Source organism: Motacilla alba, chromosome 18 (genome assembly GCF_015832195.1).
Source record: "Motacilla alba alba isolate MOTALB_02 chromosome 18, Motacilla_alba_V1.0_pri, whole genome shotgun sequence".
Lineage (NCBI taxonomy): Eukaryota > Metazoa > Chordata > Aves > Passeriformes > Motacillidae > Motacilla > Motacilla alba.
This window is the reverse complement of record NC_052033.1, coordinates 1,562,886-1,588,519: the sequence shown is the minus strand read 5'-3', so window position 1 is coordinate 1,588,519 and position 25,634 is coordinate 1,562,886. Positions and strand designations below refer to the sequence as shown.

General features: G+C 51.8%; 1 protein-coding gene across 2 annotated transcripts in view; it reads left to right on the top strand.

Annotated features, from left to right (window-relative positions):
* The window catches only part of EVPL (envoplakin), a 28,586-nt gene extending 6,000 nt beyond the window's left edge, over window positions 1–22,586 (top strand). The window contains exons 2-22 of one of the 2 annotated variants that reach the window (XM_038157455.1): window positions 3,791–3,890; window positions 4,543–4,697; window positions 5,375–5,498; window positions 6,556–6,681; window positions 6,951–6,989; window positions 8,412–8,573; window positions 9,187–9,294; window positions 9,917–10,012; window positions 10,245–10,370; window positions 11,196–11,342; window positions 11,477–11,631; window positions 12,926–13,023; window positions 13,540–13,721; window positions 14,432–14,610; window positions 15,021–15,159; window positions 15,698–15,891; window positions 16,221–16,371; window positions 16,965–17,048; window positions 17,134–17,244; window positions 17,852–17,944; window positions 18,637–22,586. In XM_038157455.1, coding sequence (XP_038013383.1) covers window positions 3,791–3,890; window positions 4,543–4,697; window positions 5,375–5,498; window positions 6,556–6,681; window positions 6,951–6,989; window positions 8,412–8,573; window positions 9,187–9,294; window positions 9,917–10,012; window positions 10,245–10,370; window positions 11,196–11,342; window positions 11,477–11,631; window positions 12,926–13,023; window positions 13,540–13,721; window positions 14,432–14,610; window positions 15,021–15,159; window positions 15,698–15,891; window positions 16,221–16,371; window positions 16,965–17,048; window positions 17,134–17,244; window positions 17,852–17,944; window positions 18,637–22,086 — 6,019 coding nt within the window. In that variant the 3' untranslated portion in view covers window positions 22,087–22,586. The remainder of the gene's footprint in view (window positions 1–3,790; window positions 3,891–4,542; window positions 4,698–5,374; window positions 5,499–6,555; window positions 6,682–6,950; window positions 6,990–8,411; window positions 8,574–9,186; window positions 9,295–9,916; window positions 10,013–10,244; window positions 10,371–11,195; window positions 11,343–11,476; window positions 11,632–12,925; window positions 13,024–13,539; window positions 13,722–14,431; window positions 14,611–15,020; window positions 15,160–15,697; window positions 15,892–16,220; window positions 16,372–16,964; window positions 17,049–17,133; window positions 17,245–17,851; window positions 17,945–18,636) is intronic. The other variant, XM_038157456.1, reaches the window with a different exon arrangement.
* The last annotated feature ends 3,048 nt before the right edge of the window (window positions 22,587–25,634 follow it).

Sequence of the window (25,634 nt, the reverse complement as noted above, 5' to 3'; positions counted from 1 at the left end):
ACTGCGGGGCTGAAAGGGAAAACTCTTGGGAAGGTGGAATTGGATTGGATCTGGCTGGACTGGCTGTGCCTGGGTGTGATTCTGACAAAGGAGGTGGATGGCAAGTCATCTCCTGGGATTTAAGTGTCTCCTGGGATTCCTGCTTTTCCCACCATCTCCCTCTGCTGCTCCCATCAGTCTGGAGCAGTGTGGGGACAGGGAGGGGGTCAGGGGTGCTCTGCTGGGATCTGCTGGCAAATCCAAATGTGCCAGGACTTTGTGTGTGTCAGCGAGAACAGACCCAGCCTTGGGCCCTTTTCTGTCCCATGAGGAAGGGACAGAGGGGTCAGGGACTGCCGTGGGTGGAGCTGTATTGCTGCCCAAAGTGCCCTGGCAGGAGTGACCAGGAGTGGGGGACAGCCCTGCTGCTGCTGGGAGACACCATCCCTTCTGTGCAGCTGGACTGTCCAGGAGGCAGAAAGTGGTGGGAGAAATGAACCAATTAATAATGCTAATAATAGTGCTGTGCCTCTCCTAGGCGTGAGATGGCCCCAGGGAGGAGGCTGCCCTGGCTGCTGAGGAGGAGGAGCAGGAGGAGCTTTGCCCAGCTTGCCCTCAGCCATCCCAGGGCTGTGGCTGTACCATGCTCTGTGTGTGGGCTGGACCCGAATTTCGGGGGGCTGAGGGTGTCCACCATGAGCTCGTGGCTGCCTGTATCCCACCGGATGCCAGGCTGCCTCCCTGGAGCCCAGATGTCAGCATGTTCACCCTGAAATGCAGGGCCCAGCTCTGGCTGAGTGCGAGCTCCTGCCCAGGGGCAGCAGGGATGGGCAGGGGGACACCGAGGATGGACAGGGGGACACCCCGAGGAGGGGCAGGGATGCATCCCTGTCACCATGGGCTGTGTGGGTGGGTGTTTGCACAGACTCTTCTCAGCACACCCCTGCTGCTCCTGAGATGTTGTTCTCCAGGAATCATCCCCCCTTCCTGAAAACCAGGCTGTTGGCAACAGCACCCAGCCCTCCAGCCTCAGGTGCTCTGAGCAGCCCAGGCTGGGATGGGCTCAGTCCCTGTGACCACGAGGTTGCTGACATCTCTTCTGGCCATAGTTTTGTCATGGCTCAGACTAAATAAAGCAGGTTCCTGTGCCCAACCTTAGGAACTAAGGGATGGAGTGTCCCAGTGTTTCCTTCAACCAGAAGGGGAGTGCCAGCAGGAATAAACAGAATTTTTGTGATCTACCACCCCTGGGAAGGATGGATCCTCACTTCTCCCCTCTTGGAGCAGCACAGAGTTATCCACAGCCACATGAGGAACTGGGGTGGGCTCAAACAGGACACCCCATCCCCGCTCTGTAGGCAGGAGCTGGATTCAGGCAGACCTCCTGGGGGGACGATGCTGTCCCCGGGCTCTGGGAGAGGCTCGGGCCCCGGGAGCAGCCCAGCCCGTGACTCACATCTCCTCTCTGCGCAGAGAGCCCGGGCAGGAAATTTGGGTGGTGCTCAAGTATTTGCTCATGGGACACCACCTCATTCCAGGCGTGTCCGCGATGAGTGGGAGGTTGTGTAACCTCCTGGGGAGGGGAGACCTCCGAGAGCTCCAGCCTGCTGCACGCTCGGGCTCGCAGGGACCGAGCCCTGTGCTGCTCCCACCCACCCACCCACCCTGTCGCGCATCTCCCTGGGCACTGCAGGTCACACCGGGAAAGGGCACGCATGGAGTAGGAGGGATGATTAACGGGATATTAAACACGGGCTGTAGCAGGGAATGAGGCTTCGGTGGTGATGGATGCGCTGCTTGGGCTCTGTAATCCCTGGAATTAGAGGCGGAGAAGCGGCGCTGCCCAGCTCAGCAGCTCCTTTCCCGCTGCCCATGAGCGCTGCGGGCAGCTGAGAGCTGCAGCCCACGCTCAGGAAATCAAAAACAGGGCAGGGGCTGGGAAAAGGGGACAGGAGGATGCTGTGAGCAGCAGCGCTGGGGCTGTGCCCCCTCTGGAGCCACACGGGCTGAGCTCACTTCAAACGGGAGCTGTGGCACCTGAGTGCTTGGCTTGGGGTGACCGTGGCACGCCCTGGCATGTCATGGTCACTTGGGGCTGCAATAAATTAACATCCCAACGCCAGTTCCAGCCTTTGGAATGAACTGTTGGACAGCTGGAGCCACAAGTAGGAGCTGGAGCAATGAGAGAACCATTAAGGGAATAATTTTCCCCATCCTTTGTGGATTCAGGGGCTTGGAAGGAAATCACGTGGCTAAAGGGCAGATGTGGTGGCTCTGGGCAGGACATCACCTTTCTCCTACCTTCTTCTTCCACCAAAGAAGCACCAACCTGCCCTGAAGAAGTGTCCCCCCCTCCAGCTGACCCTCGCTGATGTCGCATTGCTGCTGCTCAGGCTCTTTCCTCCTGCTCTCAGCTACCAGCACCAGCACACAATGCACTCAGCTCTGCTGAACTTTGTCCCCTCAGCAGCATTCCGAGGCTCCATCCCTGGTGATGCTGTCCCTCCCCACCCTCCTACCCCTGCCCACATCCTGGCAGTGCTGTGCTCTCCCTGCCTGCAGGGCAGGGCCAGTGGTGTCCCCAAGGGCAGTTGCTGTGAGAAACAACAGGACACAGGGACAAAGGTGGCACTGAGGTTTGTGCTTCCTTGTCCGCAGGGAGCCTTGGGAACCATCCCATGCCGGGCTGAGGCTTTGGATCCAGCTGTTCCAGCAGGGCTGCTCGTTCCCTAGGGTGGGACAAGGGCTGTGATGGCACTGTTGGTTGTGTGGTGGCACTGAGGTGACAGCAGTAGGAAATGGTCTGTCAGGAACCTTCAGTGGAGCCCCACTGGGGTGAGGAGGGCTGGTAGGTGTGCCATGACCTTGGGAAATTGGAGTCTGGGAATCACAGGCTATCCTGATCTGGAAGGGACCCATCAGGATCAAGTCCAACTCCTGGTCCTGTGCAGGACACCCTGAGATTTTTGCCATGTGCTGAGAGTACTGTCCAAAGACTCCTTGAGCTCAGACAGGCTCAGTGCTGGGACCACTTCTCTGCGAGCCTGTTCAGTGCCTGACCACCCTCTGGGTACAAAACCTTTTCTTCATATCCAACCTAAACTTGCCCTGACTCAGCTTCCTGCTGTTCCCCAAGCTCTGAAAACACCACAACAGCCTACAGCACCCAGAGGGGCTTGTGGTCTTCACAGCAAGTCCTTGTGCCCTGGAGCCCAGTCTTGGGGTGGCACTGGGCTCTCCAATGTCTCACTGGGCCCAGCTGTGGAGAGCTCCACATGGAACAGGATGGCAGCTCTGGGTTGGGCTGGAGGGCCACTTGTCCCAGCACCCAGGGCAGGCACCCAGGGGAGCATCCCCAAACAGGGTGAGCATGTTGTGCTGCCTCTGCAGGGTGCTCCCCTGGCCTCCAGCTGTCTGTGGCTTTGGGTCTTCCAACCCCAGACTGGTGCTTTTGGGAACCCTACAGCAGGTTTTGTCCTTTTTCCCCCCTATTGTTTTCCCCTCTCTGATGTTTTTTTGAATCCACAGAGTTTTGAGCATCTGCAGCAAGGAGTTGTGCAGAGGGGCTGGGTGGTGGCAAAATCCCACCACCAGACCCTGAGCACAGCAGCTCTGTCCTCCTGGCTGGGGGCAGCAGCAGGCACTGACCACTTGCATGTGCCCGTGCCCTTGGCCACAGCTCAGGCTCTTTCCTGAGAGACCCAGGGGACACGGGGGAAGGGGTTGAAGGACCAGGCCTGGGGCAAGTCCTGGCAGGGATGGAGGTGGTTGAACCTTTACCCACCCTCTGCTTTGCTGTTCCCTCTCTCAGGTCCTCCACAAACGAGCTGGCCGTGCTCATCTCCCGCATGCAGACAAATGCTGACCAGGTGGAGAAGGACATCCTGGAGACTCAGTCCAGACTCAAGCAGGTCACTCGTGGCAGGGGGTGGTGGGAGGTGAAAGGCTTTGCCTAGAAATGCAGTGTCCAGGACACCACCCAAAGCTGTGAAGAAGGACCAGCCTCCACCCTAAAACCTCCATCTTGCTTTATATATATATTACTATATTCTAAGACCTTAAACTCTAAATTTTCCACGTTGTGATATTACACACTTCTGTTCAAACCCCACAATCCCAGTGCTATCAGTCAATTTTGGAAGCCTTCTCCATGGCCTCAGGTCAAGTGCAGTGCCCTCCTGGGGGTCAGAGTCTGTCAGCACAGAAAGTCCCAAACTCTCAGCATCCAGGACTCCGACAGGTCAGGTGTCTGCTCTGTGCATGCTGCTGCAGGTTTGGGGGCTGGCTCGAGGCTGGGGAGGAACAGACACCCCACAGAGCCTCCCAGCCCCTGGGGCAGCATCCTGAGGCCTCCCAGATTCTTTCTGCTCAATGCCTGAGGCTTTGCACAGCCAGAGCTGTCTCACCTGTGGCAGCACAGCCCCAGCAGCCCCAGAGGCTGCCAGCAGGAGTCTGGGCACCTCGGCTCCTCTGCTGTGTGGAGGATCCAGAGCCGCTGTGTTGGCCAAGGAAAGTGTGGTGAGGTCCCTGTGGTCCAACCAGGCTTTCTCCTCTGGCCTCCAGGACTCCAGCAATCACCAGAAGAACAAGGCTTTTGAGTTCCAGACAGAGAATGCCAGGAACTTGAAGGAAGCTGAGACCCTGCTGAAGGATCTCTTTCTGGATGTGGACCGTGCCAAGAGGCTGAAACACCCACAGGCTCCTGAGATAGAGAAAGAGTGAGTGCAGTGGAGGGACAGGTGTGATGAGGGCCCTGAGCAATTGCAAATCTCCTCAGGACATGGAATGAGCTCCACTCCTTGCCATGAGTGGTAGTTTCACTCTTCTTCCCACAGAGTTTAGCCTTAAAATACTTTTTTTCTGCCAATTTATTATAAAGATATTGGTTTGCAGAGTGGATGCCAGAGCGGTTGCCCAAGAGGCCCCAGTCTTTTGGGAGCTCTTATGAAAGGTACTAGAAAAATGCAGAGCTAAAATGTGGCCCCACTATCAGGGCAAATCCCCTTTTCCTCTGCTTTCCCTAAAATAAATACCTTTAATTTGGGGCTAGCACAGAGCCAGAGGTGTGTGTTGGAGTGGGAGAAGAGCTTCAGTTGGCTTCTGGTGCTTTGCTCCCCTTCACTTCCAGCCCTTTATGTAGAAATGAGGAGGGAAGTTTCCCAGTTGGGGAGGGCAGCCCTGACCTCCCTGCAGCACCCTGCAGGCAGCAATTCCTGAGACATCCCTGGAGATGGAGAACAGCAGGACAAGGGCTGGACACTGCCGAAGGAGGCCGGTGCCACAAAGGGACAGCAGAGCACCTGGGCCTTGTGGGTGAAATTTGGGCTCCACGGGGCCCACCTTGGCTCTCCTGCATCCCGAGTGACACGGGGACCTGTGCCTCTCCCCCTGGCAGCATCCAGCAGCTCCATGACCGTGTGACACAGCTCTGTGCCGAGTACCGGGCCCTCTACGAGCAGCTGAACGTCCCCGAGGTGGGGCCCAGGGTGGACTGGGCCAGGATCCTGGACCAAAAGATGGTAACAGCATGGGGTTGGATGTTCTCTCCATTTCCTGCCAGGCCAGACAATGTTTGCTGTTGTCTCTAGGGCTGTGCCAGCCACTGCATGCTCAGCAGAATGCAGGGATGGTGGAGGTGGTGGGAATAATTAACTAATAATATTTTAAAATTAATATAATAATATTAAAATAAATATAAATAATACAAATAATATAAATAAACATAAATAATATATGCATGCTCAGAATAATGCAGTGGAGGTGGTGGGAATAATTCAGTAATAATATAAAACATAATAGAATATTATAAAAATATTAAAACAATAAATATAAATAATAGAAATAAGCATAAATAATATATGCATGCTCAGCATAATGCAAGGATGTTGGAGGTGGTGGGAATAATTCAGTAATAATATAAAAATAATATAATAATATAAAATAATATAGAATAATATCTAAAATATAAATTTAAAAATACATATAAATAAATATAAATAATATGAATGGATATAAATAATATCATAAAATAACAATATAAAAACAATAATAATTCAGAGTAGAAGACAGACTCTCCTTCTACCTCTTAAAACCCTCTGGAGCACCCTCTGAATTAACCTCTTCAGATTAAGAGTTAGCAGAGGGGGATCAGGCAGAGAGTCCTGCTGTGGGAGGAAGGGGTGGAGGAGGTGATGTCTCCTGGGATTTTATAGCCCTACCTTTCAGGGTTTCACACTGCAAGGTTTGGGTATATGGAGTTCCCAGATTGGAACTAATGTGGATTCCCCTGAAAGCTGGATGGTATTTAAGTGCATCCCATGCCTGTCACCATGGTCAGGGGGCTGGCTCAGCTCAGGTCTGTAGCCCAGGGTTGTGTGGTCTGGTTATCTTTGCCCCTGTTTTTGGCTGGGGAACTGGTAACCAACAGCAATGATGGGAAACAACAAAAAAATCCCCTCCCTTCCTGCTGGGCCGCTATCAGATACCAGATCTTTCCATCCCTGCCAGCACTGCCTGGGGTTTCTCCCTGGAATGAAGCCTTTTGCTTTAGTGTGTGCCCTGCCTCCTTTTGCACAGAAACAAGTCAATGCAGGGCAGTACGGCCCCGGCATGTCGGAGCTGGAGAAGCAAATAGCTGAGCACAACATCCTCCAGAAGGAGATCGAGGCCTACGGGCTCCAGATCAAGAACCTGCGCTCCGGGGTAAGGCCCCTCCGTCCCCTGCTGGTCCTGTCCCTCCACTGGGGACCCTGCTGGCTGTGTCACTGCTGGCCCTGTGTCCCATCTGCTCTTCCACACCCTTGTTCTGCAGAGGGCATGGGGGGCCTGGGAGGTGGCTCCTGGATGGTTTCTAAAGCACATTCCATAAATCAGTTCATCAGCATTTACCACATGTTCTGCTAACAGCTTTTCTTTCTTTTTTTTTTTTTTTTTTTGTTCACCTCCTTGGTCTTGGCTGTGCTGTAACCCAGGATGTGGCAGATTTGAAAAGCCAGTACAAGGACTTGCTGGTAAGGCTCTCAGTGGTTTTCTGAGCAGATGAGGTCTTACAGCAGAGTAACACCATCCCTGATGGGTGGGGAACACCCAGTTCACAACAGGAGCCACCCCTGGGCTTGCACGGTGGAGTTGTGTCCCTCATATCATCTCCCCATTTCCTTCCCTCTTTGGGATAGGTGTAAATGAAAGAAGTCTCACTGTCCTCAGGGCAGTGCAGAGGGTGAGATCCATGTCTCTCCTCTTTGTGGGTCATGGACTGTCAGAACTCAGAATGTCCCACAGACATTCTTGGACGTTCCAGACCCAGGTCAAAAGCATCTGAGACCCTGGCATGCAGCCAAAGACACACGTGGGGTTTTGATCTTAGCCCATGGAACAAGTTACTAACTCTGTATGAAGAATTACAAGCCACACACACAAGTTTAGATAGCATGGTAGAAATAATCACGAAGTGAAAGGAAGGATTTTTGAGTGCTGCACAGGGGGGTTTTAGCCTTGTACGCAGGGGTCCAAGTTTTGTACATGGGGGTCAGGAGATCTAAGATGGAGGGACTTGGGTGTGCCCTGTCCTCTTTCTTTCTCCTTCCCAGCCTCCATGTCTTTGGTGATGTTGGCACTCACAGATTGGTTTAGAGTAGAAAGTCACCATTCAATATAGACAGTAGGCATTGGGGAAAAGGTATAAACATGTAGTACGTAATATATGATATAAAAGATGGCACCAGCCCCTGGGAGGGCAGAATGCCTTTGTCTGACCTGCTGAATGGGCCACAGCAGTTCAGGGAGAAGAATCTTGTAGATAACCAGCAATAAACAACCTTGAGAACAGACAACAGAAGACTACTGAGTCTTTCTTCGAAGGCACGGGTTGGAGGAGGGACTTTTCCATCTTTCGGGGTCATCCCAATCCAGGGGTGAAACCCCACAATGGACCTGCAGTTTCCTCTGTGTCCATGAGCACAGGGACCAGAAGGCACCAGGAAATGCAGCCCAGCCCACACACAGTTCCAAATCAGGACTGCAAATATGGAGGCTTGCCCTGATCCCTAACAAGGGTTCCAGAGAGGAAATGAGCAGCCAGGGCAAAGGAGATGGCCAGGAAGAAAGTCCTGGGTTTACCCAGCTGGGCCCATGAAGCTGATGCTGAAAATGGGATTTGTGAGAAATACAGCAGAGCTGGGGCAGCTCTGAGACTGCCCCGGGCACCAGCCCACACCTGGGATTCTGGTTAGACAAACACATCTTGTCTGTGAGGAGGGAAAGGGAACAGCAGCCCCATCAGATAAGAGCCAATGGTGGCAGATTTCTCACCAAGGTTTCTGGGAATCTCCTGCTGGATGTGCAACAGGAGTGTGGTCCTGGGGAGGAAGAGGAGGAGGGGAAAGGGACTCCCCAGGCTGAGCACTGACACTGTCTCTCCTGTGTGTGGGCAGAAAGCTTCCATCTGGCGAGGGCAGAGCCTTGGCAGCCTCTACCACCACCTGCAGGGCTGCACCAAGGAGCTGAGCTACCTGACAGAGCAGCAGACCAAGATCCTGAAGCAGGACTGGAGTGACCAAATGATGGATGTCCAGAGCGTGCGGCGCGAGTACGAGGTGAGCCCTCGGGGCTGCCAGCGTGTCCTGCCCAGGAAAGGCTGGGACAGGGGACCTGCAGGGTGTCCTGCCCAGGAAAGGCTGGGACAGGGGACCTGCAGGGTGCATCCCAGCCTCCTGCACACCCACCACCAGCCCTGAGCATGAGGCTTTCCAAAACAGAGGGGGAAGAGACCCCCTGGGTCCGTGCTGGAATTAGGAACGAGCTGCTCTGTGGGACCCCTCCAGTCCCCTGGGCTGGCACGTGGGATCATACATCAGAGAGCTGCCAGGGAGGCTTCCCGTGGTCAGAGAGAAGGGAAGGGCTCAGTGCCACATCAGCCTCAGTGGCCACAGTACAACACCCAGTGGCTGCCATGTGCTGGGACACAGAAAATTAGAGGGATAATTGCATAGGAAAATGCTCTTTGAACAAATGTCCTGATGCTTTCTGAGGCCCAAATAGGTCTAATTTGTTTTAGCTCTGCCTAGCCCCTTCTCTTTTAAAAAACAAACAAACAGGCAAGGATGTCTGTGCTTTGGGAGCCTCATCTCTGTTGTGTTTGGTGCCCCAGGAGACCCCTCTGTGCTCCCTGCATGCTCCCAAGGTCAGAAAGTTTCTTTTCCCCTCCAGGATTTCAAGTCAAATGAGCTGCTCAGCCAGGAGGAGTTTGTGAATCACCTCCAGGACGATGGGGACAGGATGATTGAGCTGAAGCACCCAGCCATCAAACCTATCCAGGTAGGGAGAGGGGGTCCCTTCCCCAGCCCCGTGGGACAATGAGAGTGTTTCTGTGCCTCAGGTGGTGGTGTCAGAGGAGACCCCTTCACCTCTCCCTGCAGCTATGTTACTCCTTCCTTCCACACTGCCCTGGCTGCACTGCAGCATCCTGCCTGCTCCAGCCCCACAGGGAAGCTGAGGGAAGTGCAGGGTCTTCACCCTTTCCAAAATTTCCAGGAGACAGTGGCCAACATCTGTGTGCTGGGACCAGCTCTCGCTCAGGTTCCTCACACACATCAGCGCAGCCACCCTCACACTGTTGGGGAGTTCCAGCTTTGACACGGTGTGACTCCTCCCACGTGAAAGGAGCTCCCATCCTCCAAGGCTGAATTTCCAAGCCTGCAGATGCAGTGCCAGGCTGTGGTGGGCTCTCAGTCCCCAACACCTCTGGAGCTGACACCACCTGAGAAGTGGTGGCTGCTCTGTGTGAGCCAGGTCCTTCTCAAGGGGTGTCCTCACTCAGGCTCAGCATCAGGCAGTGCCTGGGCACAGCTTTGTCCCTTCTCTTCCTCTGATCTCTGGGACTTCTGAGGAAAGGTAGGACCAGCTGGAACCCGCTGAGATGTGCTCTGTCCCACCACAGGCTCATCAGGAAGCCTTGAAGAATGAGTGGCAGAATTTCCTGAATCTCTGCATTTGCCAGGAGAGCCAAATGAAAAGTGTGGAGAGCTATAAGAAGGTAAAAAGCAAATTCATGGGCCATGGCTCTGCAGGTCAGGCCAGAGTGGGGAAGCTGGGAGGAGAGACAGCAAATGGGTGGGGAAGGGACACCCTCTGCTTGCTCCTAGTAAAGGTATTTTGGGGAGATGTCCCTCAAAATAGAATCTTTTAGAGGTGCTGGGAACTGAGACACCCCTCTGGACTTGGGGACAGTGATGTCCCCCTATGCCTGACTGTTTCCACACCTCCAGTTCCAGGATGATGCTGAGGCTGTGAGCCGCTCCCTGAAGAAGATGAGCTCTGACCTGGACACCAAATACAGCAAGTTCAACAAAGACAGCCCCGGGGTGGTGTCAGATCTGCTGCTTCAGCTGGAGGTGGGGCCTTCAGGGCTGGTGGCACCAGCCAGACCTCAGTTAAATCCGAAGTTAAAAACTCCCCAATAAATGAAAAAGGAGAAGGGGAAGAGGTGGCAGAATAAACCTACAGCTGACCCCAGCTCTGTGCTAGGGGGGGATCCATGCTGCTCACACTGCCCTGAGATGGCATTGTCCCCATCAGTGACACGCAGCCAGGCCCCAAGTCACCATCAGAGTAAAGGAGAAGTGCAGGGAGAAGCCATGTGTTGTCCCTAACATAAGACATTTGAATTAGAGGGCCTGGCATCCAAGCAGGGAAAGATCCTCCCATCTCCTCAGCACTCTCATGAGCCAAGGGCAAGGGAGGGAATAAAGAAATCTGACCTGAGGGGTGAGATGCAGATAGGGAAGGAAGATTTGCCCTGGAGAGAGGGAGGGGACACGTTCACTATGGTATCTTCCCAACTATGCAACACATTTGGCTCTCATGGGATGCTGGAATCTTGGTACTTTCTGGCACTGGAATGCAGCCATGTCTTGGCAGGTGTTCCCTTTCTGAAAAGGAAAACTCCTTCAGGATATTTGATATGAAAGTGTGGGTTCACCTAAGGTTAACCCAGGCTGTGTCCTCAATGGCAGATCTGTGAGCAAAGGAAACTGAGGAGAGTGTTGGCAATGCAAAGGGGAAGGAGGGACATGGGGGGATTGAGAATGGAGAAACTCCCGACTCCACCCCACAAGGGGTCCCAAATAATTGGTCCCAGCAAACCAGCCGTAGTGTGACCCTCCCCTTCCTTCTTACCCAAACCTGGCCACAACCACTGTCTCCCCTGTTTTGTCTAGAACGAGGAGAAGGCATTGAAGCAGGCAGAGAAGAGCATCACTGACCTGAAGAGAAGGAGCAAAGAGATCAGCCCCCTGAAACTGCGCAGGACACGTCCCTCTCAGCCCCTCACCCTGGACACCCTCTGTGACTGGGATGCTGGGGAGGTGAGGGCTGGACCAGCAGCACCCTCAGAAGGGACAGAGAACTGGATTCTTCTCTGGTTGCTCCAGACCTTGGCTCTGTGGTGTGAGGAACTGTCTTAGCCAAGCCTTTCACCGGGTTTTGTGTCCTCTCCCAGGTGCAGCTGACCAGAGGGGACAAGTACACTCTGAAGGACAACAGCAACCCAGAGATGTGGGTGATCCAGAGCAGCACTGGCATGGTCCAGGAGGCACCTTCTGCTTGTTTCTCCATCCCTCCTCCTGACCCTGAGTCCATAGACAAGGTCAATAGGTGAGTCTGAAGCAGAGACCCTGACCCAGAGAGACATTTGGACTCTCTTGGGTCAAAACCAGCCTGACTGCAGAGAAACAGCAGCTGGGGACAGGCCCCTCGACTATCTGGTACTAAACCCCTCCTGGAGAGGATTTTTCCCTGCACCCAGGTGTTTTATCCAGGTGACTGCCATTCCTCAACATCCCTGCACACTGCACAGACCTCACTGTCAACGAGTTTTCTGGCAGTCAGGCTTGATTTCTTCTCCCAAACATGTGACTCGCATAGGTTTGACTAAATTCATTGCAGAATCAGTCTGGAGCTTGGGACTTGCCAAACAGGACAGAGTTATCTGTGGAATCTGCTCTCAGCCAGCCCAGCTGAGACTGAGAGTGCTTCCTGAGCCTCTGTGTAGGTTTGCTGCCTGCTCTGTCAGCTCCTGCCGTTCCCACAGGATGGGGCGGGGTGCAGGGAGCATGGCACTGCCTCTTTAATCATGGCCCCAGGTGTTTGGGTAAATCAGGGCTGCTCAAGTGCTGAGGAAAGGCCACAGCCCAGACTCAGAGCTATGCAGGCATGCCCAAAGTGGGGCCTTGGGTCCCCAGTGCCATGGGTGTGATTGCTTCATTGTGTTCCTTAGTGTGCACCCCGCTTCACACATCCCAGACTATTGAATCCTTTGGATTTATGGGTTTCATGAGTGTTTTAGAACAGAATTTCAGTTCCTGTTCACAGAGGAACAGTCCTCATCTGACAGCAGGCAGGCAAGCTGGCAATTGCTGGTTTTAGCACACAGTGTTCAGCTGGAACAGTCCACAGCAGGGATGAGAACCAGCCTGGTCCTTCCTGTTCCCCCTCCTTCTGCTTCCAGGAGTCTTTTCTCACCCAGAAATATTTTTTGGTCCTTCCAGCTCTGGCAGATCCCAGCCCTAGTTTCATTAGGCAGGAAGCATCCTTACAAGTGAGACATGGCATTTCTAGTGCAGCAGCCACTTGTACTTGTTTCCTACAAGGCTGCAAAGCACTGCAACCATATGAAACACATTTCCAGCTTTGATAGCTTCTGCTGGGAGAAACACTGGCTTCCTAGAGAGAACTCATCTGCTCAAACCAACCAGCTGCTCCTGCTGCTGTTCCCTTTCCTAAGGGACATCTCTGAGTTACAACAGGCTGCAGGCTCCCAGCCTTTGAGGACACCTTGCCTTGCCTTTGGGGACACCTCCCCAGCACAGCCATGGAGCTGCTGCTGCTGTGCAGGGCTCTGACAGTGCTGTGTCCCCTCCTGGCTGATGATGCCTTTCCCTGCTCACAGGTTGGAAGGGGAACTGAACACAGTGAAGCAGAAGCGAGCAGCGGTTCAGAGCACCCTGAGACGCAGCCACAAGGAGCAGGTGCAGCCCAGCCAGCAAGGTTTGTCACCTGGATAGTCCAGCCCTCTCCAGAGGCAGCTCTGGAAACAGAGCACCAACCCAGGGTGGGCAGAGCACCTGCAGCTCACACGGTGACACTTGCAGAGGTCCCTGTGGGAGGATGCCTTCTCCTCCATAGCAAAGATAACCTGACTCCTGTCTCAGCAATTCACCTAAAGTCTGCTGCCCTTCTCAAGCCTCTGAGCTCCAAAAACAGCTGGGGGGTATTTAGGATTTCAGGGGGATGTGCCTATCCAGAAACTTTAATTAAACCTGCTTTGTAATCTGGGTCCTTGCAGTTCTCTTCCCTAGCTGGGGGCTGTGGGATGAGCAGGCAGCCGTGGCTAAATCCCAAAGCCTGGGTTATCTCTGCTATTCTCACAGCTGTAGTTCAAAGGCAAAGCCGAGAAGGGATGTGTCTGCATGGCAGCACTTGGCTTTGTCCCTCCTTTGGAGCTGTGGCTCACCATGGCACAGCTAAAGCCTGGGGATTAACCTAAGCTATGTCTCACTGCAGCTCTGTCCAGGAGCCCTCCAGCAGTCCAGGATGATCCCCAAGCTGACCGACTCCTCAGCAGCCTGGATCGTGTTGGCAAGGACCTGGTCCAGGTAGAGAAGGAGGTCTTGAACCGAGTGAGGTCTCCTGTGAACTACAGTGACCCTACAGAAGACCTTGGCAGGAGGATCAAGCAGCAGCAGGTAAGTTGGAGCAGGAGCAGGAGCAGTTTGGTAGCTCTGTGTCCTTGGCCCAAAGCAGGACAACATGGAAATAACCCTGGAGATGACAGCTGGTGCTCCAAGGCAGAAAACCACACTGTAGATTTAAGGATTTCAGGCTGGCTTGAACTCTTGAAATGGGACCAAGTGAAACCCTCAGGAAATGCAGGCCCTTCCCTTGTCTCTGGAGCAAGAGGGTCCATTCATTTCAGAGCTGTGGTCCAGGGCCAGTCCTGGGAAGGCTGTCACCATACACTCTCAAGTTTGTAACAAAGAGACTAAGGGATAAAGGGAATGAATCCAAGGGCTGGCTTTTTCTCACCTGATGGGAAGTACAGACTTGTAAATGTCCGTGAGACAGGAAAGGAGGCAGTGCCCTGGAGCCCCACTCCTTTCCTCTGGGTCAAGGTCTGGGTTTGCAGTATTGCAGCTTGTTACATCTTCATCTGTGGGTATTTACCTGGCTCTGGCAGCAGGATGGGCTCAGGCAGGTAGGTTTTTTCCATCTGTCTATGTGGATCTCTTTCCCACACCCTGCCACTGCCAGACAGCCACAGTCTGGATGGGGCTATGCCCCAAGGGCCACACCCTGAGCCCCACAGCCAAATCTGCCCCTGGGGGAAACACATTTCCACTCACAGCAGCACTGTTACGGCTGTGTTGGGTGACTGTGCTTCCATCTGGTGTGCCAGGAAACAACAAAGAAACTTGAGAACCTGGGGGCAGCCAAGGATGCCTTGCAGAAGGAGTGTGAGACCTACCTTTCCAAGAAACCCAGCAGCACCTCGGCTTCCCAGCTCCCTGTGACGCTGAACGCCCTCAGGAGCAAATACAGCGACGTCAATATGCTCTCCAGCCTGTACAACGAGAAGTGAGTGATGGGGGAGAGGGAAGGAAGTGTCCTTGCACAGGTGTGCCAACAAGAAGCGTGACAGGAAATGCTTTTGATCTATATGAGTGTTGGTTGAGATCCAGCACAGGTTGGAAACCTCCCATCCATCATCAAAGGACTCCTCTGAAGGAGTTCCTGTGTGTAATTTGTGAGGAGATCCCCTCACCGTGGAAAATCCACCACAATGGGTATGTGTCCCAGCTCTACTGTGTGGTGAACTGCACACATCTGACTTGTGAGCAGCATGACAGGGGTGTGAGTGCACATTGCTTGTTCTCTCACATATTGCAGAAGCTGTAATTTCAAACAAGGTTAAACATCAAAGGGAGAAAAGGAGAAGAGTTGGGGGTTTTGTAGCTAACCTTGTCCTTCGTTTCCCCCTTTCCCAGGGCTAAGGCTGCCCTGAACCTGGAGACTCAGATTGAGAACACAGACAAGATTGTCAGCACGTTTGAGGCCAAGCTGGCTCAGGACAGCATCATTCCTGCATCCCCAAATGCCCTGCAGGATCGGGCCAATGACCTGCAGGTAGGGGAACATCAGGCTTCTCATTACTGGGGGAGATCCCTGGGCTCAGGGACCAGTGTGGGAGGAGCTGGATTTAACAGAGCACCTGGAGGCACCAGCGATTAAGCCTTTTTGAGGACTTTCTCCTTGAAGGTTTAATGTTGGTGTTGCAGGCTGACCTGCTCTCACTGGACAGCAAAACACTCTGTCCCTCTATCCCTCCCTTTGCAGTCCCTAAAATACATCCTGACCCCCTTAGCATCCAATCCCTGTTGCTCTGCCTCACACCTCTCCCTAATCTTTCCTGCTCCCAATCTCCTTGTCCCCACAGTGACCTGATGTTTTGCCTTCCCCAAAACTTCTCAGTGCAGTGTCCAAGCCACCTTGCTCCCCAGCTTCCCTGGTGAATAAGCCTCACTGCTCCACTCTTCCACCTCGTGGGACACTCAGAGAGCCTGGCCAGCCCCCAGTGCTGCCCAGTCAGTGACACATCAAGGAGGGTGTTTGGGTGGTGCTCTGACTGATGCAAACACAAGGTGTCTTTTTTTCTTCCCTGCAGAAGATGAGGCGGGACCTGGTGGCTCAGGAGGACTGTGTGCTGAGGCTGAACCGGGGGCTCAAGGATGCTGAGCACAGCTGCAGTGCTGTGCAGAACAACTTCCAGGAGTACTGCCCCGACCTGCCCCGGCAGAAGCGGGAGGTGCAGCTCCTCAACGATCGCTACCACGCCGTGGCCGACCAGCTGGATCAGCGGTGAGCACCCGCGGGGGCATCTCTGCTCCTGGGGCAGGGTCAGAGCCCTGAGTATGTTCTTCATTGCAGGACCCTGATCCTGACCCCAGTCCTGTCATACTGAGGAGGTGGTGTGTCCTTCTGTGTAGTTGCCACCTTCCTATTCACGGCACAGGCTTTGAGCTTCCAGAGTTGTGCTCCCCACTCAGGCATCATCTCTCACCTCCTTGGTTTTGTTATCTTGGTGTTTGTTGTGGTGATATTTTCACCTTTCACCTTCCTCTCTAGGAACTTGCACATGACTCTTTGCCCTTTCCCTTAACGTTCCTGTCCACTTTTGTGCTGTGCAGAGAGAAGACCCTCAGGAACATCAGCCTCACTTACCAGCAGTTCCAAAACTCCAATGAGAACCTGATGTTCTGGATGAACAACCTACCCAAGCACCAAGTGAAGACCACTGATGGGCCAAGCCAGATCAATTACAAGCTGCAGGCACAGAAGGTGTGTTCCAGGGCAAGAACAGCCTGTAAATTTACAGGGATGGGACAATTTGCTTGTGAACAGCACATGCAAAATAGTACCAGCCAGCTCCTAGGCTGTCCTCACTGTGCTCCCCCACCACAGTGAATGAACTAGAGAAGGATTGCAGCCCACAGATGGTGTTACCTGGTGTATTTTATCTTACTGGGTTTATCTACAGTGCTGGTGTCCTCATCTGAGCCAGTCACTGCCAGTTTGAAGTCTTCTCCAAGGAGAGGACACTTTCAGATCCTGAAATATTGTACCTTAGGCTGAGATGTTGCATCCAAGTCCTTCATTTTTCTCTCCTTGAGCAGACTCTAAGCTCACTAGCTCAGACAATGAGTTGTGGAGGTCTCTGTGTTGGCTGTTATTTATCTTATTTGTGATAAATCAGTGTGGGAAGTCCTAGGCAAGTTATAACACAGCTGAGATACCCCAAAACCCCGGAGACTCTTCCTAAATGTCTTCCTGTTGCCACCATTCCCTCAGCTGAGCTGATTTTCTAGGCTGCAAGAGTATTACTGGGCAGCTGGATTTCAGTGTGTCCTTAACACCACGTGTGTCTCCTGCAGAGGCTGGTGGAGGAGATCCAGAGCAAGGAGCCTGAGAAGAACGCCCTGATCAGGCTGTCCCAGAACGTGCAGTCCACGCTCAATGTAAGGATGGGTTCTCCTATTTGTCACTCCCTTAGCATTTCTGCCAAGAGATCCCACCTGATTCTTGTGTGTCTGCTCTGAACAGGACTATGAGCTAGAAGCAGGCAAATACAGCTCTTCTCTGGACCCTTCCCTGACCGACTCTGCTGCAAAGAGGCTGCGAGTGACCCCCCTGCAGGAAAGCATCCAGGCCCAGGTAAAATGTTAAGATGAAGACACAGAAACCATTGTCCAGCTCATTAACCATGCTCCAATGTCCTCTGCAAGGCCTTAATCCACTCTTACAGCCACCACTGATTATGGTCCTAATCCCAGAGTCAGAGTCCTCAGGGATCCCTTTGTCCCTGGGGCAAAGCAGCATGTGAGATCCTGAATTAGGGCTGTGCCTGTTGAGATTGCTGATGTTGCCTCCTCACCACATTGTGTATGAAGATAAAACTTATAGGGCAGATGTGTGAGGAGAGGAAGAAGCCAGAGCTCCTCTATGCTCTTCTCAGTTATACCTCAGTTCTCCTGCGTCACCTTGAGGCTTTTGCCAGCTGCTCTCAGTCTGTGAATTTGGAAGACTGGGCCCTTGTAGGCCTGCAGGCATCTAACAGGCATTCAAATAACAGGGACAGGATCTCCTGCAGGAGTCCTTAGACTCTGTGTCTCTCTAAAGAGTCAGATGGGAAGACACCAATCTCTAGAACTGTGACATACACAAAAGTGGTCCAGGTGAAAGAAGGTGTGGCAGAGTCTGCCACGCAACAGAGCTGTGTCTGGGTGAGGGCACAAGGCTCTCACCACTCTTTCTTTTGCAGGAAAATGATGTCATCAAGCTCTACATGGAGCTGGCAGCAGAAAATAAACAGCAGCTCAGCCGGCTGGAGTTTGCCAAGAAGATCGTGGAGAAGGTACCAGCTTAGAGCTCACTGCAAGATTGGGGTACCCTAGACTGGGGTTCAAATCTGCTCAGCCCGGGGCTCCCCCACCCCTTCCTGAGTCTCCACATCCAGGTGTGAGGAAGGACAGGAATGGAAGCCCCTCTGAGCAAAAGACTACAAGAAACCACAGTTTCACTGACACTGATCTTGGGTTGTGACTCCCATCACCTCTGGCAGCCCTCAGCTCCTTACTGAAGCTGTAGTTTATGCTTGGAAAAAAAAAGATTAGGGCTTTTAAGTCCAGTTCTCCTAGCCATAGCTAATCAATGCTCACAGGTTGAAAATTTCAGATTTGTTTGTGGGTGTGGCTGGAATTTAGTGGAAACACTAAAAAGCAAACACTTCAAAGCAATAGGATTTTTACACCTTTCTAAGGTTTGAATCACCTGTAGGAAAGGTCTCAGGACCGGGTGACTTTTAGTGGGTTCAGGAAGCACGAGAGATAAGCTGGACACTGGCTGTGATGGTCTCCCTCGGCTGCAGATACAGGAAGGCAGCACAAAGCACCTCTGTGGGCTGCTGCAGCACCTCCATCTGAAGGGGAAGACCCAATTCCTACAAATTCATTTCCCACACCACCCAGTTGCTTTGAGTCACCTTAAAAGAGTGTCTTGGTTTGCCTGCCTTTTTTTTAAAATTATTTTTTATTTTTTACTTTGCAGAAGGAAGTGCATGAGACCATTGAAGCTGTTCATGAGCAATCCCAGAAGGCTGAAAACAAAGCCACAACAAGCAGGGAGTCTGAGGGGTTGAAATCGCAGCTGGAGGAGGAAAGGAGGAAAGTGGCCAGGATTGAAGAGGACCTGGAGGAACACAGAAACAAGCTGCTGATGTTGAAAACTCAGAAGCCCATTGAAAGAGTGGAAGAAAAAGAGGTGATTGAATACTACAGAGACCCACAGGTGGAGAGTAACCTGTCTAGGATGGTACAGCAAATTGAACAGGAAGGCAGAAAGAGGCAGAGCCTGCAAGAAGACATTGATGTGATGAGCCATAAGCTTGCCCAGATGGAGAGCGAGAAGAAGGTCGCTCCTGCACAGCTCCTCACCAAAGAGATCACAAAAATTGAGAAGGATCCAAGCCTGGATGGCCAAGCAGCCAGTCTTCGTCAGGAGATCAAGCATCTCCAGGAGGAAAGCTTGGCTGCTGCTTCTGAACTTGAGCAGCTTAAGAGGGAGCTACACATGCTGGAGCGAAAGCAGCCCAACATCCGAGAGAAAGTGGTGGTGAAGGAGCTCATCAAACTGGAGAAAAACCCAGAAATGCTGAAATCTGTTAGGACCCTGCAGTTACAAATTGATGAGGAATCCTTCAAAAGGAAGTCTGCAGAAGAAGCGATAGTGAAAGTGAAGAATAAGATTGAGGAGGTGGAAAGACTGATTGAAACAGCAGAACCCAAAATTATTGTTAAGGAGGTGAAACAGGTAGAGCAGGACCCAGAGTTATTGAAAGAGACTTCCAAGCTGAAAGCTCTGATTGAAGAAGAGAGGAGCAAAAACTTGATGCTGACAGGTGAGCTGGGAGAGCTGCAGACCCAGTACAGCATCGCAGAGAAGCAAAAGCCCAGGATAGAGGTAAAAGAGAGGGTCAACGAGATCTTCCTGGTGGACCCTGAAACAGAGCGGCAGATTGCACACCTGAAAAGGGAACTGCAGGAAGTCACTCTGAAAAGAACAAAGATTGACAGTGAAGTGGAAGAGGCCTTAGCAGAGCTCAAAGTCCTCAGGTCACAAAAACCAGAGGTGGAGTTTAAGGAGGTCATAGAGGAGGTGGTGAAACATGAAAAGAGTCCAGAGATTCTCAGAGAAATTGACAGGCTGAAAGAGCAGCTCAATGAACTTGTGAACACCAATGGCAGGACCCAGGAGCAGCTCATTAGGCTGCAGGGAGAAAGGGATGAATGGAGGAGGGAGAGATCCAAGGTGGAAACCAAGCTGGTCAACAAGGAAGTCATCCGATATGAGAATGATCCACTCTTGGAAAAAGAAGCCGATCGCCTGCGTCAGGAGGTGCGTAACATGTCCCAGAAGAGGAGAGCTGCAGAGGATGCCATCTATGACCTGCAGAACAAATACATGCTGCTGGAGAGGCGGAAGCCAGAGGAGAAAGTGGTTGTTCAAGAGGTGATACTGACCCAAAAGGATCCAAAGCTCCGAGATGAGCACAGCAGGCTGAGACGCAGTCTGGATGAGGAGGTGAGCAACAGGCGTCGCCTGGAACGCGAGGTGCAGCAGGTTCGTGTGCTGGTGGAAGAGCAAGAGAAGTTGCTTAACTTTCAGGAGGATCGAAGCAAGAGGCTTGCACTGGAGAAGGAGATGAGACAAATTACACTGAGAATAAAGGAGCTGGAGGAGAGCCCAGCCCCAGTGCAAGAAAAAATCATTATGGAAGAAGTGGTCAAGCTGGAGAAGGATCCTGTTCTGGAACAATCTGCCAGCAACCTGCGCTTGGAGCTGGACCGGGAGAAGATGGAAGTGCTGAACTTGCAGAGAGAATGCAAGAACCTGCAGGTGCAAGTTGATGTCCTGCAGAAAACAAAATCCCAGGAGAAGACCATCTACAAGGAGGTGATTCGAGTGGAAAAGGACAGAGCTTTGGAGAGTGAACGTGCACGCATCTGGGAGCTGCTGAGCAGGGAGAGGGGAGCCAAGCAAAAGGTAGAAGAAGAGGTACGGCGGCTCCGGGAGAAGATTGAGAGAGCTGAAGGCATGAAGAGGACATGGGCTCGTGAAGAGACGGAGCTGCAGAAAGCCAGGAACCTGGCCATCCAGGAGAGAGCCAACTTGGAGAGTGAACTGCGGGAGCTGGAGAGGCAGAAGCAGCAGAAAGTTCTCTTCCTTCGGGAGGAATCCAAACTGCTCAGCCAACGGACTGAGAATGACAGGCAGAAGAAGAAGCAGCTGGAACATGAGGTTTCCCTGCTGGAGGCAGACATCCTTAGGGAGAAGGACCAGATCTACAACAAGGAGAGGTTCATTCGGGATCTCCAGTCAAAGGTCAACCGTGAAGAAATCAATCATGAGACCCAGATGAGAGAGACAAACCTCTCCACCAAGATCTCTATCTTGGACCCTGACACAGGGAAGGACATGTCTCCTTACGAAGCCTATAAGCGAGGGATCATAGACAGAGGCCAGTACATCCAGCTGCAAGAGCTGGAGTGTGACTGGGAAGAAGTCACCACCTTGGGCCCAAATGGGGAGATCTCACTTCTCCTTGACAAGAAAAGTGGGAAGCAGTATTCCATCGATGATGCTCTAAGGCTGAGGAGGATCACAAAAGAGGAGTACCAGCTGTACCGGGATGGCAAGATTCCCATCTCTGAATTTGCCTTGCTGGTAGCTGGGGAAACCAAGCCTCCTTCATCCCTCTCAATTGGCTCCATCATCTCCAAATCCCCACTCACATCACCCACCACCCACCAAACCCAAACATTCTTCCCCCCAGCCTCACAGAAGGGCATATGTGATGACACATCCCCCATCGCCGGGGTGTACGACACCACCACCAACACCAAGTACAACATCAAAACTGCTGTTGCGAAGAAGCTGCTCGATCCCATGACAGCTCAGAAGCTCCTGGAAGCCCAGGCTGCCACGGGGGGCATCATAGACCTCATTTCCAGGGACCGGTTCTCGGTCCATAAGGCGATTGAGAGGGGGCTGATTGACAGGACCTACATGCAGAGACTCCTCAATGCCCAGAAAGCTTTCACAGGCATTGAGGACCCAGTGACCAAGCGAAGGCTGTCTGTGGGGGAAGCAGTTCAGAAGGGTTGGATGACCAAGGACAGTGCTTTCCCCTACCTGCAAGTCCAGCATCTAACTGGAGGGCTCATCGATCCCAAGAAAACTGGTCGGATCCCTGTGCTGGAAGCTGTCCAGACGGGGATGATAACGAGCAACCTGGCCAATAGGCTCCAAGATGAGTCCAACTATGAAAAAGATCTTGTTGACCCTGTCACTAAAGAGAAGATAAATTACAAGGAGGCCATGGCGCTCTGCCAGAAGGATTCTCTGAGCCACCTGCTGCTGCTCCCGGCCGCGTCGGAGGGGTATCAGCGGTACCACCAGGCAAGCCGTTCCCCCAGGCTCTCGCGGTTCAGGCATTGAACGGACCACGGCACTTACTGGGGTTGGTTCCTTCAGGAGTTCATCCCTTCAGAACACCTCTCCCTGTGGAGGCAGCAGGCTCACAGGAATGGAGCATCTAGCATTTAGGGCTGCCTACTCTTCTCTCTTAGCTACCTGCCTCCCAACACAGCTCGGCCATGCGAGGAAGAAAACGTGGTCATGGGCCTGCCACGGAGGGGTCCCCACAGTCCCCAGGTGCTGTTCCTGGATCAGCCCAGAGAGGGGTTGATTGTGAGAACTCCACGGGCAGTAGGTTAAACGTGGCTATGCCCAGAAAGGGGGGAGACCCAGAGTGTTTTCCAGTTGGGTGATTCTGCATGCAATAAATATAGCAAGTGAGTGTCTGTGGCTGTGTTGTCTCTGCAGGTGGTTGGTGAAGGCACAGCCCCCATGCAATCCCATGCCCTGCTGCCCAATCCACACAGGTTTTGTAGACTCTTGCTCTCCCTGATCTCCCAGCACTGAACTCCCTAGAGTGTCCTGCCTATGAGTCTGTATTTTTAAAGATTTTTGTTATATTTGTCTTTAAAACTGAAAATCAACAAGACTTTGCTTCCTGGTCATTTGGACACCAAAGGGGTTCAGTCCCACCAAACAGTACTGGAAAATCCACACTTGCTATTTCTTTAGGTGATCTAAAAGAAGACTCCTCCATGTTACTCCTCTGTGTAACTTCCATCACTCAGTCCTCCCTGAAACAAGCAATTCTCATATCTCAAATATTCTTCCCTACTATCTACCCTGTTGTGGAACATCCCCTGGGTTGATGGGATGAGAAAATTATTTTCTACTCATATCAGCTACTCCTTCCCCTCTCCCAAGGGCTTTTTTAGCTGATGCTATTCAGGAACTCCAACATATCCTAAATAATCAATGAAAGTAGAGGTTTTCTCCCCCTCCTTCACCCACCAGACCAGCAAAATAGCCTCTCTTTCCATATAGCCTAGCTCAAATTTGAAGTCTGGGCTCCAGGAAGAAACTGTTCCCAATCTGGCAGGCTCAGCACACTCAGCTCCCATGACCATCCTAGTGGTAGGTATTACCCAGCATTAGTAATCTGTAACAGCAAGTTTCCGGTCTGAGATCTGCCCAGGCTCTGTCCCAGGCTCTGCAGGGTCTCTGGTCATTGTCAGGCCTACAGCTGCTGTTTGTGGCCCTCTCAGCTGCCATGATCAATGCTGGGCAATTTGTTGGTTTACAATAGGGAAAACCATTGCACACAGCCTGGAGCATCCACTCGCAGCCTCTTTCCTTTGGTAGAATACTGCTGCTCTGGATCAGCAGCAGGCCCTGGAGCTGGCCTGTCATGGGCCAGGAGGAACTCTCCTGAAACACAGGAGCATGGCCAGGTGAGGATCCTGTCTCAGCACAACCCAGGAGCTCTGGAGCAGCTCCCAGGAATCCTCGGGTCCCAGCTCTTGGGAGCAGCCTCTCTGGGCCTTGGCTCTGCTCGCCTCGGCCGGCTGAAGCAGGAGCATCAATCAGGTGCCCAGCAGGTGAGTTTGCTGCCAGCTATCGTCACCCTGCTCTGAGGTGATTAATGGTTTGGGGGAGTTCTGGTAATTAGGCAGGCATGTAATCATTTTGGACAAAGTGCTCCCTAAGTGCTTGGCAGGAGGGATTTACCTGGGGTTGGGTGAAGTTATTAAGAGATGATTAGGTGGCCGAGCAGTTTAGTCTAGTCTGAAAAACACTCACTAAAAATCCTTTTGTTTGCTGCCAAGTGCCCCTTATCTGCAGAAAGTAGCTCATGTCATGCCCTGATGTGTCCATAGGAAGCACCACTCAGCCACGGGGCTTTCCCCAGAGCCTTGCTGTCTGGCAGGCTTGTGAGTCGCTCGGGAGGAGCCAGGTAGGACTCTTCCTCCCTTCCCAGGCACACGGTGATGGTGCTGCACTGTGGCTTTCCCAGAGCAGTTATTTCAACACAGCTGCTGTTCCCATTGCTGGCACTGGAGTTGGTAAGAAATGTATAAAGATAAATCAGTTGCTTCAATTTTTGGTCTAGGTTTGCTCTAGTGTTTTATTTATGTTTCTGGACTGGATGAATGTCCTTGGTATTTATTTTCACTGCAAATCTTTTAAAAACAAAAAGGAAGCTCTTCTGCAAACAGTTTGTCTGGTACAACATAAGCATTGTTTGCATAGAGCAAACAGCGCAGCATTGTCTTTACAACATGTATGCAAAGGCAGGGAAATGATTCCCACAGCAGAATTCATCCATCTTTCTATGGATTCATCCACAGAAACGTGCCTCCAAGCTGGCTGTCACCCCACAGAGGCCATGAGATGCAAGAGCACAGCTGTCAGGTTGTGCTGAAATTGATTTTTTTTGATTGCAGTTACTAGGAGAGCGCATGTGTGCACCTGCATGAAAAACAGGAGTGCAGAAGTTTGGCTTCCATAAATTAGATGTGACTTTTAAGTATTTAAATAAGTAGAACATAACTCTGAAATAGTGTGTGGCAACTTCAAATGGAAAGCAGCCCCACACTGAGACATCATTGGGCTGCAGAACCACCAGCCCTTTGTTCTGTCACTCAAATTCACCAAAAACTGAACAAAATAAAACTCCTTAACACCAATGTAGTGTTAAGAAGAGGCATCATTTATTACAAGATAAGCTCCACCTAATGTGCACACAATTCTCTACAAGTGCATTGTGTATGTACAATCACCACATGCATATTATAAGTGCCCATTACCATAAAACCCTCCCCATGCTCCCAGGTTCAGGGATTTTTATAGCCTTGTTTTGGCTGTAGCTGCATTCCTAAGCCAGATGTTTTAGGAATTCAATAGGTCCATGCTGAGAAAGCAGCTCCTCCACACCTCGTTTCTTTTTGCTAAAAGTACAAGGACACAACAGAAATTGGATTAACCCTTTTGGTATCAATTCCCCACTTTGAAACATCTCAAATTTCTCAAGGCCATTTGATAACTTCCAACTCGATTTCTATCTATAGTCACCTATATTCCCAGAAGTGCCCCTGATATGAGTGATCATTTTACAAACACAACAATTAGCAGTGCTGACAATTAATACAACTACAATAACAGTTATGATGGTTTCCAGTATTCCAGCCAGCCCTCCTTTCAGGGATCATCACACTATTCCTTGAAGAATTTTATTGAACCAATTAGTTTCAGGATAGCTTTGCTATCCTCAGCAACTGCCCACATTTTGTGGTCTCTGGAGATCTTCTGTTACATCTGGGATGTGTACATAACAACGTTCTCTATCCAAGTTTAAATACCCACAACCCCCATGTTCTTTGGCCAGCAACAGATCTAAGGGCGTTCTGTTTTGTAATGTCAGATTATCATACTGAATCACCATTGACAGATTTGAAGGTATAATTCCCCAAGAAATAGGTTCCTCTGCTGAACTGGGGATAGGGAGGCAGGCTGTAATGCTGGACAGATTGTGCATCTTACCAAACCCTTGGATTCAAGTCAATATTAAATTTTCTTCTTCATTTTCTTTCAAACTAATTTTTTTTTTCAATATTAAATTTTCTTCAAAT